This window comes from Streptopelia decaocto (genome assembly GCF_964273445.1).
Source record: "Streptopelia decaocto genome assembly, chromosome: 3".
Taxonomy (NCBI): domain Eukaryota; kingdom Metazoa; phylum Chordata; class Aves; order Columbiformes; family Columbidae; genus Streptopelia; species Streptopelia decaocto.
This window is the reverse complement of record NC_138656.1, coordinates 54,714,496-54,728,949: the sequence shown is the minus strand read 5'-3', so window position 1 is coordinate 54,728,949 and position 14,454 is coordinate 54,714,496. Positions and strand designations below refer to the sequence as shown.

Sequence of the window (14,454 nt, the reverse complement as noted above, 5' to 3'; positions counted from 1 at the left end):
GGGGATTTTCTTTAGTCGTCATAGGCAGATAGATAATTTTAACATGAGTGGAAGCAGAAATGCATGAGAACTCATGTGTCTCATTGTGGCAGACTCATTCTGTGATTTGCCAAAACTAGGCAGCATAGACAATCTTGAAACATCCTCTGGCTATTACTTTTTCATGTTAGAGAACCAGATTGTTAGTCAACTCCATTTTCTAAAATGAGTCATTAAAGATTTTCATTTGATGGAAGGCATGATGCAAATAACTGTCATACACCCTTGGCAAGCACTGCTAATGCACTTTGCCTGCAGTCCATTCCTTCACAATGTACCTGTAAGCAAAGCTGCAATTAAATTTGCAGAAAAAGAGTAAAATGGTAAATAAAGAACTATCCAGAGGAGATCATTGAGGTTACTTCCATTTAATTGAATGAGCCTCCTCTGAAATTAGTGGATTGTTTTATAATTTGAATTCAAGCTAAATGTAAGCCACTGTCTCCTCTTTCAATGGCAATTTTTCATAATAGATAACATGACACACTTGATTATTTTTCTAGCTGTAGAGTGTCAACAATGTCTGATTGCTTGATGTCATACTTCTGAAATTAATACCACCATCAGGGCACATACATTAGCATTTTTGAAGCTACTTTAATGTACAGTTAAATAAAACACAGCATGTTAATCATAGCTTCTGCCCAACTTTATTTTTTCAGTTGTATTAGGAAAATATTTAAGAAACTGGTGAGAATTAAGAAGATTATCTACAAACAGTCCATTAACATTTTTTTCCCTGCAGATTGAAGAGCTTACCAGCAACCTCCCACAGCTGCAGTCATTGTCTAGCAGCGCTTCTTCTGTGGAGAGTGTTGTCAGTTCAGAAACTGCGAGTCCCCCAAGCAAACGGAAGGTGGTAACCAAGGTCCAAGGAAGTGCCAGGAAGGCTTTGTTAAAATGGATACAATACACAGCAGCAAAGTAAGTAACCTACAAATTAACTGAATTTATATTTTACAGGCAAACTTTTCCTTCAGATTCTAAAGTCTGTAGGTCAGGGATTGTCCTTTTGCTTTGTTTTTATACAGCACCTCTCTGTCATCATATTATTTTTGGCAATTGAGGCTGATAAATATCACCGCCATACAACAGGCAAGTAATAAAGAATTATTTGCATTAATTTTACAAGCAATCATATTTTATAGTTTCCAATTAATGAATGGGATTATCTTTGACAGAATGAGGAGCTGGAAAAGAGAATTACATGTCTGAATGACAATGTACTGGTCGTGATGCCAAAACACTCAATGTGACAATGCAAGTCACACACTGAGCTAGCATTCCTCAGTTACAGAACTTGTAGGAGCACTAAATTCTGGCACTTGCTGTTGAAGGGGAAGTGATGAAAAATTATTAATATCCTTCTGCAGTTTTGTGATACAAAGGACCTATTACTAAAGAAATTGCCATGAATTTTCATTCTTTTTAATCCAAGTTATGTTAGAGTTATTTCTTGCCATCTCTTGTTAACTTAAGAATTTTCTCCTTTATTTGTTATAATTATCCCACGTTTGCTCTGTTTCCAAAGTGGCATAAAAAAAGCATAAATTAGATCAAAGGTACAATAGTAGTTTGATGGCTTCCACAATAAGAAAATAAAAATCAAAGATGCAAAAGAATATAATGGATTTATTTTTTCGAGCTAAGGAGTCTCTGCTATTTGAAGAGAACAATCATGTACAAAAAATGGAGGAGAAATGGCCAGTTATGCAATGGTGCCTTAGAGGAAAGAAATATAACTGAAAAGGTAGAAACTTTCTCTAGTTCTCCAATAAATAGGCAGAAAACAGTAATTTATAGTGCACTACAGTCTAATTTGGCATTCTTCCTATTGCACTGTTGTCAGTAAGAGATAGGCAACTGAAAGTGTTCAGCTGCACTTTCCAGGCATGTAAACAAATAAAATACAAATGAAAAAATGAGGTTCATAAATGCAGCTGTCATCATTATTGGCAAGAGTAGGTGAAATGCGTTGAAAGAATCAGAGAGGAAGGAGGCTACACTTTGGTCAGCCCTGCTTCATCCTGTAATTTGCAAGGGCTAGTTCATTAAACTCAGTGAAAGTATTTCATAGATCACAGTGAGCTTTGGATGAAGCCTTCATTCAGAGTTACTGTTGCTGTGAACCTCCCAGTGGCAAGACTACCGTAATGTCTAAGGGAACCTTGGTGCACTTCTTTTGTTCAAAATACCATTGGCTTATTGCCACTGACAAGCTCACTGGAGTCAAATATGGTAAGCATATGACAAAAACTCTTGGATCTTTGTAGGCAGAAATGAATTTATACAGTGGATGGATGGAGCTGTAGTCAACCTGATTAACATTGCAGGAAAAAACAGGTGGTTTAGTTTTCATATGGGTAACCACTGGGTGGAACATCTTGTCTCGTCCCCTATTTCTTCTAGGCCTGATGTTGTTGCAAGTCACTTTTTTTTTTTTTTTCCCTTTAATATTCTTTAGGCAAGTTGGAATTGAAATAAAAGATTTTGGACAAAGCTGGAGGAGTGGTGTTGCATTTCATTCCATTATTCATGCTATTCGGCCAGATTTAGTGGACATGGAGAAAGTGAGGGGAAGGTCGAATAGAGAAAACCTGGAAGAAGCCTTCACACTTGCAGAAGCAGAACTGGGAATTCCAAGGCTCCTTGATCCAGAAGGTACCATAGTTGTAAAAAGTTTGAACTACTTGCATGGGTTAAATCAGATGTGCTATTTCAAAGTGTTTAGATATTTAAGCAGCATTTGATGCCATTCAGCTAAAAATTAATTTATTGTGTTCTGTTCGTGTGTAGATGTGGATGTTGACAAGCCAGATGAAAAGTCTGTCATGACCTATGTAGCACAGTTTTTGAAGTACTATCCTGATCCTCATCATACAGTGACTGATGTGCAGGACAATGACGTAAGTTTCTCTTGCATAACTACACAAATCAGTTTATCATGAAGGGGGCTTTGTAAATACATTTCATAGCTCTCATATTTTATTATGTTTGCTTTTGTTGAGCAGTTCAGGTGAAAAGTGAACACAATAAGAAAATTGGGAAAGATGGCTGAGGATAAAGGAACCAATATTGCAGATATTAACTGGTAGATGGAGAAAATAAAATGGAGGCAGTTACACATTTGACACCAGTTTCTTTCTATTGTGCAGTGATGTTTGATTATTCTCTCTAAGGAGTTGTTTTCTGTCGTGTTTTTTTTCTTGTTGCTTTTTGTTTTGTTTTGTATATGCTCTAGTGCATTGGATTTACACTAGAGTGGCTACACTTACTGGTGCCAGGTGATCATGACTCACTTCCTAATCCTGATCATTTGCTTTCTTCATGGCAAACACAGGAAACACTGCTGAGACAATCTGCTCAGCCCCAGCAAGAGAGAAATAGGAAGCAATTTTTATCTCTGTTTCTTTGCATTCTCTACAGAGTATAGAACAGCTTTGAGAGCAGTGAATCTCCCTCCTTGTGGCTATATGTGCCTAAGGCAGCTGTAGCTTTACTGTCCAATTCTAGTGCCTGAGCTCTGGAATTTTTAATTTTCCTCGCTGCAGCATTGGTTGAGGACATAAGTGTGCTGATGCCACAGCATTCCACTGAGGAACGAGGCTGCTGAAGCAGGGGGAGTGAGCACTGAATCCTTATGCTATGGCCTGTGGCAGGCTAAGGCAGTCCCATCACCTTCATAGCATGGCACACAATGCAGTTTTCTGCTGCCAGCAGCCTCTGCCTGGTCTGCTACTTGTGCTGGGGTTGGAATTTGAGGAACAACCTTGCCACCTTCTCCTGAGCTTTATGCAGAGACAATGCAGGACAATGCAGGAATCAGCCACTCAACACTCTGACTGCCTCTGGCTGTACCCACAGAGATGATCATAGATGGTAGCACATGAGCTGTGCAAGGAAAGCCACTGAGTTGCCTCCAGAATTCCCAGTGAATTACTTGAAACAACACGAACTCATCATTTCGACATGCTTAGCCCCAAACCGCTTCCTCTTCCTAGATGTCGCTAAGATATTCCAGTAGCAATCCAGGTGAATTTTGGTAGAACTGCTGATCCCCTGCACGTGACACTGCAGAAATCAGGAACTCCCAGACCTTGAGAAGAAAGTAAGAGTTTGACATTGCACTGAAATTCTAGTATCATAATTCTTTGTTTCCTTGAGGAAGAACTATATTCCTTCTCACACCCCAATGGAGCGTCTAGCCATTTAAGACAAACATCACTTCATCGGTGGAGTTTCCAGTCTAGAATAGTAATGGGACCCTCAATTTTTTCTGACGCATTCTGCTAATACATCTCTGGAAAAATTCTTATCCATATCAGGCACCTGTGTCCACTCTATATGTTGCTCCCTAGTCCTGTCCACCATAACTTCCAGTTCTCTCACCTCTGGTCATAGTACAAGATGAGGACTACATGGCCTGTTGTAGTTTGATGGGAAAAGTGCTTTCATCAATTTGAGACTGGATATATACAAACGGTCAAATGGCAAAACTTTTGGCACACTTTGGTCTTTTATTACTATAAACTTTTTTATTTCTGTCATACATCACTGAGAGAAGCTTAACTTGCACTCAACTGCTTTGCTTATGACTTTTCAGGGAGAATCTGTCAACAGAATCAAATTTCTTATAGTCAGAACTTGCATTTTAAGATATTTGATCTGTTTTCAAGAAAATCATAATGATAGGTTTGGCAGACTATCATATACAAATTCTAAAAAATGTTAGGACCTTAGTTTACACAGTTTTGGAAGGGAGGGTGAAAGAAGCCAGGATTTCATGCAGTTGATCCTGTTCACTGCAGGATACCTAGATGAAACAAGATATGCAGATAACCCTTGGCAAAATAAAGAGTGTCATTCATATTACATTATACTTATGAAGAGATTATAGTGCTGAAAAATCCAACAATGCAGTTTAAAAATATACAGACATAAGTATAGCATTCTATATTTGTGTAGCATTTGAAAGGAAAATTGAAAAAAAATCTTAAGCACATGTTTCGTAATGAAATATCTTGTGGAGTTTTGTGTTGGTTTTTTGGTTTTTTTTTTTTTTTCACCAAGTGCTTTCACATATTTTAGCCCCGATTCTTAATTGCATATAAGTTGGTGAAAATTGAGCAAAGGATCATTTAAATCACCAGGTTAAGTAAGGCTATCACAACAGCAGATCCAAATTGACAGTGTTGCCAGCAGGTCAAGGGAGGTTGTCACCTGGTGAGGACACACTTGTAGCACTATGTCCAGCTCTGGCCTCCTCAGTACAGGAGACCTGGACATGTTGGAGAGACACCAGCAAAGCACCACAAGGGTGATGAAGGGACCGGAGCATCTGAGAGAGCTGAGACTGTTCAGCCTGGAGGAGGCTCAGAGCGGTCTTATCAATATGTGTACATTCCTGAAGGGAGGGTGCAAAGAGGATAGAGCCATGGTCTTTTTGGTGGTGCCCAGTGACAGCACAGTGACAGTGACAGAGGCAATGGGCACAAACTGAAACACAGGATGTTCCCTCTGAACATCAGGAAACACTTTTTCACTGTGAGGGTGACTGAGCACTGGGACAAGTTCCCCAGAGAGGTTTCTTTGTCCTTGGAGGTATTCAAAATCCATCTGACTATGGTCCTGGGCAACTGACTCCAGATGTCCCTTCTTGAGCAGAGGGGTTGGACCAGATGATTTCCAGAGGTCCCTTTCAACCTTAGCTCTTCTTTGATTCTGCAATTCTGTGATAATATTTAAAAACATAGTAGATATATTTGAGATTTTTTTTTTTTTAATGAAACCATGACAGTAGAGGTCTTGCAATGCAAGAGGAATGCTCTTTTCTAAATGGCATCGCACAAGAATGGAGATTTAAGTTCCTTTGAAAAAATAGCAAAGTAGATTCTTTTTATAAGAGCAAGAACTGTTTTCTTTAGTACTTAAGGAAATGTTCATGAACTTAACTCTTCAAAGAATTAAAGGAAGTCTTTTTTGACAGAAGTAACTGTGTATGTCAGAGTACAACAAATGACTTTCTTGACTACACAAGCCATTTAAGTGCCTTTTTTAACCCCATTCTACACCCATGTTTTTTCTAATATTCACCTTGCTAGATTAACAGACTGGAAAAAATGTAAAGGAGACAGTATTTCTGTTCTCATTGCACAGAGTTGGCAGTGAATCAGATGTCAGGTATTTCTGTGACTATGTAATCGATTTACATTGAAAATTCATTTATTCTTTTTCAAGAAGTGTTGCCTGCAGGTTCAGCTGTAGGTATACAAATATATGCAAGATCAGACCCAACATGTAAAATAGGTTCATTTCAAAATAGCCGTTTTGTGTTTTGTGGAGACCACGTTGCTGAGCTTGATGCACTTGTGATCACCGTTAACACAGTGCAAGGGAGACCAGTATCTATTGCCCCTTTCTTCTCTCATACTGACTTCGAGTATCCATGTCCATCATAAAGCTTTCCTTAGGAATTTTGCATTATTTGGTTAGTTTCCTTATTTAGGAAAGGATTCATCCATCTTTAGGACCTAAAAGCTATGTACTTACACTGCACCTGTATTGAGTGAGAGACACTTTTCCAGGGGGTGTCTTTCTTAAGATGGTGTTCTAAATAAATTGAGTTCTGGGAGTTTGTGTTGCAGAGCATTTCGGCAGAGTTAAAACTGCTTCAGGTGAATCCTTCCATTAGGTAATGATAGGTAAAATGTTGTTGGCAGTTGATTAAAAAGAAATCCAGACTTGCGTTATATTTTTATGAGCTGTATAATCCCTATATTCTTGTCCTGCCTTCTCCCTGAAGTCTAGTGTAAACAAATATATATATCAGAATGCAAGTGCCTGGGAGAGATAATCTTGCAATCTTCTTGCTTCTTAAACTCCTAGGATACTCTTAATTTATTGTTTTCCAAAATGAAGCACTTTCAGGGTGTATTCCATCTGACCTGTGTTAAGTGCCTTCTGTAGAATGACATGAGTTGGGCAGTAGATGCTAGATGCGACTTTTTTTTCTATCTGTCAAAAATAACTGAACAAGTGGCTATCTATCTCAGTTCCAGATGCCTACATTTAGTTAGAAGAATCCTAGTTTGTTGTGGAGTGTGTCTGGGTAGTTTTTCATGGGGGTGGGAAGGATTTCTAACCCTCTCCCCCTGCCCTTTAGCCAAGTCAGCTGCCACTGAGTTTCCTCAAATCTGTTGTCCATACAAATTCTTATTCATCTTCCCTCCTAATTCAGTGCATGGTTTATAAGGAATTTGCATTTCCAGAATTAAAAGGGATGTAATATATCATGCATGGGCCAGCTATGCACGTGTGAACTTATATAGTCAACACATCTCAAAGAATCAGTTACTCTAAAGTTCAACCATGTGGTGACTAGTAATCTGGAAATCAGATCTAATATGAAAACTATTTCACTAGATATGATACAGATACATGTATTTGATAATATTTTAAGTACATCTTATATTCTTGTGTGGTTCTTTCATTGGACTTTCTGTGTGCTTTGCTTTATTTTGTTTGCCTTTTTTGTTTTGTTTTGTTGGTTTTGTTTGGTTGGTTGGTTGGTTGGTTGGTATTTTCTTCTTGTTTTCTCATTTGTTTCATATTGCTAGGAACTTCAAGCAATCCCAACTTTTGTCATTTCTTTTATGAAATTTAAGGTAAGGGTAATATGCTTCAGAATAATTGCTTGAATTGGACCTTTTGTGCTTGTTACCTGTTTTTATCCTGCACTTTTTTGACTTTAGATTTTGGGTGTTTTTATGAACATTGATTTGCTAGCCTTACATTATTCTTTCCAAAAAAGCAAATAGATTAACATGATGAGCCTAAGTCTACCTTCTTACGTGAGCTTATCCTAACAGCCTAATGCTTATAATTTCAGATAAATATTATAGAAAAGCAAGTAAACTTTCTTATAATAAATCTCAGACTGTGCTTTTGGTGTTCTTAAGTATAGCTATAAACATGAAAAAATAGATTACAGATCAATGTTTCTACTCATCTCATTTTAGATGGATATTTTTATATGGCACTAGGTTTATAGTGTAGATACTAGATTGTGTATGTGATTGTGTAAGTGATATATGTGGAGTGTGTGTTAAAAGGAGAGAGCATTCATGTGCAATTGCATGATATGCACTGCTCCTTTTTTCACATGAATTATGATATTTTTTAAATATAATTTTTAATAATCTTGGACATTTAGGTACTTATAATTGTCTGGTATTAAGTGAGAGAAGCTCAGAAATCTAACATGCAGTCTTTGAGATGAACATTTGGAGGTGAAACTGGAAGACAGCAGAAATGCATGTGTTATGAAACAAATAACAGGTGTCCCTGAAGTCAGTCAGTAGTGTTAATAGTTTGACCTGATGCAATTCATTACTTTGGTTCCACATTAATTTTTGTGTTTTGTTTTTTTTTTTTTTTTAATATATAAGCAATAGGTTATTTTCAAGTAAGCATGATCAAGAGTTCATCTCATATTTTGTGTATCTAACTAGTGTTATGTGTTGAAGTGAAGATTAATACTGATAGCAGAATTATTCCCGTCATCTCAATCCATTCCAACAAGTTTGGGTAGCTTTAATGAGTCTGTGTTTTATATTCTTAGCCTTACACAGCCCCAGTGCATTGCTGCTTCAGCTAGTGAAGATTCGAAATGACAAAAGATCTGTGAATTTCTTTATCATGGTACAAATTTAGTTGTAGAGGAAGCACAATCCTTCATAGTATTTCTCATGTGAAGTCTTGCTCTTTTTGTGCTCTGATGAGCAGGTAATTCAGAAGATAATCCTGTCGCCAGCAGAGTTCCCCAATGTCAGAGGAATTTCCTGAGTAGCAACTGCAAAAAAAAATTTTCTGAGCTACTCCAGTGATTTACTGTCTGCTTTTACAGATAGGCATTAATAGCTCATCCCTGAAGATGATGCTTGGCTCAACATTTACCATTCATCTGTGATACTGTTGTCAGTGAACTTGTTTCAGTAACATATATACACGTATACGTCCAGTAACACATACATATAAACCAGAGTTTTCAAAAGGAATAGTGTAATTAAATGAATTCATATATAAAGATTTTTAAAGGGACTTGATTTTCTCAGCACACAGGCAATTCAATAGTTCAACATCCCTGAAAGAACAGGTGACTTAATTTTTTTTAGATTTAAAAGTTCATATTTGAAAATTCTATCTTGCCTGTGCCTGAGAATTTGAGCAGTTCACCTGATGTATAATTACATATTAGAGAAGTCAACAAAGTACTCCTTTTCTAGTCTGTAATTAAATTTCACATGAAACACATATATATTTTTAGCACTTCAAACACCGAAGTATTCAGTGTTATGTAATTTTCAAATTAACTCTAGCATATCAGTTAAAAAATAATGTTTTGACTTTAAGTCCGGGGTGAAAAATTTCTTTGTAAATTTAAATTGTACCCCCTTTTAATATTGGCACTCATATGCCCTTTTCTCTAATTCTTTGATCTTCTTTGATAGTTGAGTGCTCCAGTTCTGTTAATCTCTGCAAATCAGCGAATATTCATACAATAGCGTCGAGATAAATTAATACTTTAAAATTCTGTTTATAAGTAACATGCAGAAAAGAAGTTACAGTGCCTTATATAAATTTAAATAAATGTAATCAGAAATCTCAGTGATCCTCACACTGGGGAAAACATAAATACTTACAATTATATTAGATAACTTTTCTCTTAGGGTTTATGTTCTGATCTGTATGCTACTAAAGATGTGTGGGCTTTAGAAAATAGTTTACATATCTGTAAGAATATTCTTTTGATATATTTTTTAGCTCAGAGTAAGAACCACTAGGAACTAATGAAAGTCTTGTTTTAAGAATGATAGTTCATTAAACCTGGGCATGTTGGTGACAGGTGCCTTGATGTCTAAGAAAGTGAACCAAGTTCACAGGTGATAAGTGATGTGCTGAACTGGAAACTTGCAAAAAATAAATAAATAAATAAATACATACATAAAATGCCTGTTGTGCGTTGTTGCACAGTCCTTAACAGCACTCAGGCAGTTACTGAAACACCTACATCAGCAATTAAGCAAAATAAACCAAAAAAAGTCTAAATAATAAAAAACCATCACAGAAGACTCAATGCCACCTGCTAACTTTATCTCTTCACTTAGTGTCAGAGAAATGGTGTGCAATTTATGAGAGGTGTGACTTTTCCTGTGTTCTTTATCCTCAGGTGCCATAGAGCTGTTCTAGATCCGGGTGATATTCTATTTCAGAAAGATTTGGTCAAACTCTGTTTTAGCCATTATTAAATTTTTAAGCTGTATTGACAGGAATCTTGCAAAATACTTATTTTGCACATATTGCAGCCACACAGGTGCTCTTCTTGCAAAGAGCTATCTTAAGGAGGTGCTTCTCGGCAATAGGAACGTGAGCCGTAGAGGAATAAAAGCCATGATTTACAAAACTGAATTTATAGTGTGAATTAAAAGAAAAATACAACATTGTAACACACTTTTTCTCTTCCTGACTTCAAGAATATCTTACTTAAAGTTTTGGTTAGTAGGATTGTTATAGGTCTTTCAATCCATTAAGATACATAGTTTAGTATTGCCTTTATGGAGCTGACAGCTAAATACTAACAGAGATCTCAACAGTCTTGCTCAAGTTACAACTTCTAATGAATGGAGTGTATTTAATACCAAAGTTCTTTTTTTGATACCTGAATGAATTAAGAATTCTCTCTTCTTATATTCTTCTACTCATAAGGGAGTAGTCCTGGCTTTGCTGTTTGTCTCAAACAATCTTGATGTTATTTTTCCAGGCACAGAGCCAGCTACCAGACTAGAAGACTAGGAATTTTATTCTCTTTCTGTATATTTAAATGATCTGAGAAGTTGGAATCACTAGGAGTTTTGGCTTCTTGGGCCACTGTGCAGCTAAGGAAACCCCAGCATTACAAATAGCTGGAGCAGGGAAGTGTCATATGTGTCCTACACTCTTTCTCAAGTACCAATTTTGGGGATTGTCAGAAGACAAGAGCATGAGCTATAGTGAACTTTGTTCCAGCACAGCTGCTCTAATATCATGTTAATCTCAGTGGAACTACCCAGCTAAGAATTTACCTAGTGAGTTAACATATATAATACCTGTGATGTTTGCACAATCTGTTGTGCAAATTCTGTCCAACCAGCTACTGCTGTTTTGAGTAGAATTAGTAGATATACATCTAATCAGGGTTTCTTTCTTATCTGAGGGTCCTGTCCTTTCCTCGGCTGAAATGAAGCAATAGCTCTACACTTTTCAAATTATTAAGGGGAGTTACATTTTACATATTTCAGGCAGCTTTCAAAGTAAGGAACCATAATTGACTTCTTTCCCAGGTTAGGATCTTTTCTTAAAAGAAAGTGTATTGTTTCTTAAATACAGTCAGTGGCTAGTCTTTTTTATCACATGGTCTGGTTTTTCTGATCTCATGTAATGCTTGAAACTTAATCACCCATTTTAGGCGATTAACTCATATGATGTAGTGTTGCATTTGTTCACGGTAATAGACCTGTTTCTGACAGATTTTACTGTAATGTGGCTTATATGGTTTCAAAGAGTAGCTTCTGATTAACAGCCAGCTCATACGGTTCATTGGTTGGGTATCTGAGATGGACACTTGTAGCCCACTTTATGAGCCTGCTTACACAGCACGCAAAAAAAAACTTTCTGTTGTCTGCTAACCTCATATAACACACTCACCAACCTTGAGATTTCCTGTTAGCATTTTTCTGTTCACTGCCAGGTCATTGAATTCTGCAGAGATCCTTGCAGCCTTGCAAAGCACCAGTGCCATGACCGACTGAAGTGTTAAAGCAAAACTGTAAAACATATATGCTGTTCTTCAAAGCTGTAAGATGGCATGGAAGTAATAGAAACTGAAAAAAATGGGTTCTCTTTCACTATTTTCATTTTTCTTGTTAAAACATTCTCTATCAAAATATTTTCCCAACTTCTTATCTCAGAGCTTGATGCCAAGGATTGCTCTGAGGTCACTCAGAAAATAACTATTTTCAGCAATAACAGGCTAGATAATAAAGTGGTGGTAAAAGATGATAAAATCCTTTCCCATGTCAGCTCAATTAACTTTTACTGAAAATTGACTCTGCAAATATGTTGGAGACTAAAATTAGCTGTTGAGGCATATTTAAAGGACTTTGTGTTAATTTAATATCAGATGAGAACTGCAAATAATATCTGTGCCACAGCAATGTCACAAATTGTTGTGATTTCACCACTGTAAGACTCACATCTAGATGCTGAGTTGTCCTCTCATACTCAGGAAGTATTTTTCAGTTAGACTGTATGAGGACAACTGATGAGAGAACTGGACCCAGATGTTCCAGTGGCTTTCACTACAACTAATGACCTTGTTTTGCTAGAGAGATGTTAGTTTCTGGACTATATATGACACCTCTACTAATAGGCTGTGATGCTTTTCTTGTGTGTGTGATTGCACTAAATCATAGAAGGAAGACAGACTGATGTTGAGAGACCTCAAAGTGTGGGCAGAACAATTTGAAAGAGACTTAGTCCGAGCACAGGTGGCAGAAACGAGCTTACAGGAGAAATACCAGGTAAGAACAGGGAAAATTTTGTATTATAAGACCTTATTGTCATCATTATGTGTAACATGTACTGCAGTATTTTATGCTATCTGTATATATGCAAGTCAATAGACTGTAGTTTAGACAAATAAGGACACAAACTGTCTTGCCTTTTATTGGTGAAGGATTTATAATGTCAGCTCCAGCTTTGCTACGTAGAGCAGCGCACAGATGGTTTGCCTAACACGGAGCTTTTTCTAGCAGTGTGAAGAAGGACTGTCCTAGTTAGAAGTGAGCATGTGTCTGTACAGTCCTTCCAGATCCTGCGTTATATAGCTCAGATAGGAGGTATGACTGAAGGCTGAATGAGGTGACAGGTGGAGAGGACAGGGCTTAGAGCTTCATTTTTAGTCCCTCTCTTAGAAGTTAGTGTCTAAATTGGAAATACAAATTTTGGCCTAAATTTTCTCCTGAAGATTGGCTGTTCTCTGAAAGCAGCCACTGTTTATCCCAAGTAGCATTTGATCCATTTGCTTGTTTATCTGATCAATTATTATTTCCTTTCATATAGGGCTCAGACATCTGATAACTGAAGGGAGATAAAAAAGCCCTACCTATATTTCCCTGAAGGATTCTATATTCTGCTAAAGTGCATTCCAGTGTAAATATACAAGCTTACTGCTGCTCCTCTTTGGGAAGGGTTAGGACTGCTATCAGTACAAAATCATAGATTGTAGTACTCAATAAATGTTGAAGAGTTTCATTCTTTGACTCTGTACTGCATTGATTTGATTTTCTCTTTGTACAGTCTTTTAAGCATTTCAGAGTACAGTATGAGGTAAAAAGGAAACAGATTGAACTTGTAACCCAGTCATTAAGGAAAGATGGTAAATTATCACTTGATCAAGCTATGGTGAAGCAAGCATGGGACAGAGTTTCTTCCAGGGTAAGTTGAAAATTATTATGCTTTATATTTTTTATTAAATGACAGATTTGAATTTAAAATCATTTAGACACTTGTTTGCTGTTGATTTTGTTAAGCATTAGGAACCTAAAATGAACCAAATTTCTATCACTGTTTAATAATTTTGCATTTGTTTTGAGATTATTTATTGCACTATCATCTTTAATATTGCTCAAAGATAGAATATGAACTTCAAAAAAATGACTATACTTCACAGTTTCCCTTTATTTGAAAGTGTGTTCACAGTACTTTGCCAAGTTCAAAATGTTATTGATGAAAAGAAAAGCATGAGCAATGCCTCTTTGAAATGCAATGTTTTAATGTAAATTGCTAGAGTTATCTGAGAAATTATAACATTTTTAATATAACTGGATAAAAAATGTGTAATAATAAATACTTTATCAGTAAATAAGGCTTTAATGCTATTTTTGGCCTGTTTGCAATGGTAACAAACAAATATTAGTATTTGTGATAGTAATTTTGTAATAATTGAGTGAAAAATCCCAAATGAGTTATATTGTTTGTCCCAAATGAGAAGTTATTAAATCCTTATTACTCAGTGTATATTAATGGATTTTTTTTTCATGTCATATATTTAACAGAGTATCTGTTTAAAAATATTCTGGAGTATTGATGTAATTGTCATTATTTTTGATTCCAGTAGCTGGGATTGCTAATAAGACACAGTATTTTATTGCTGTATTCTTGACTCCACAGTCCTTTCAGACGCATTTTTACTTTACATATAGAAAATATGTTCAAAATAGAGACAAAAAGATTTTATGCAAAAGTATGAAATAAATTATGTTGGGTGGGAAAAGGTCTCACATCCCTTGCTGTGCCTGTTAACTGATGAAATTCCAG

General features: G+C 36.5%; 1 protein-coding gene across 1 annotated transcript in view; it reads left to right on the top strand.

The window, feature by feature from the left end:
- The window catches only part of SYNE1 (spectrin repeat containing nuclear envelope protein 1), a 304,124-nt gene that overhangs the window by 70,011 nt on the left and 219,659 nt on the right, over positions 1-14,454 (top strand). Inside the window, exons 7-11 of the mRNA XM_082048748.1 lie at positions 785-963; positions 2,504-2,700; positions 2,836-2,945; positions 12,549-12,656; positions 13,435-13,572. Of these exons, the coding sequence (XP_081904874.1) occupies positions 785-963; positions 2,504-2,700; positions 2,836-2,945; positions 12,549-12,656; positions 13,435-13,572 (732 nt within the window). The remainder of the gene's footprint in view (positions 1-784; positions 964-2,503; positions 2,701-2,835; positions 2,946-12,548; positions 12,657-13,434; positions 13,573-14,454) is intronic.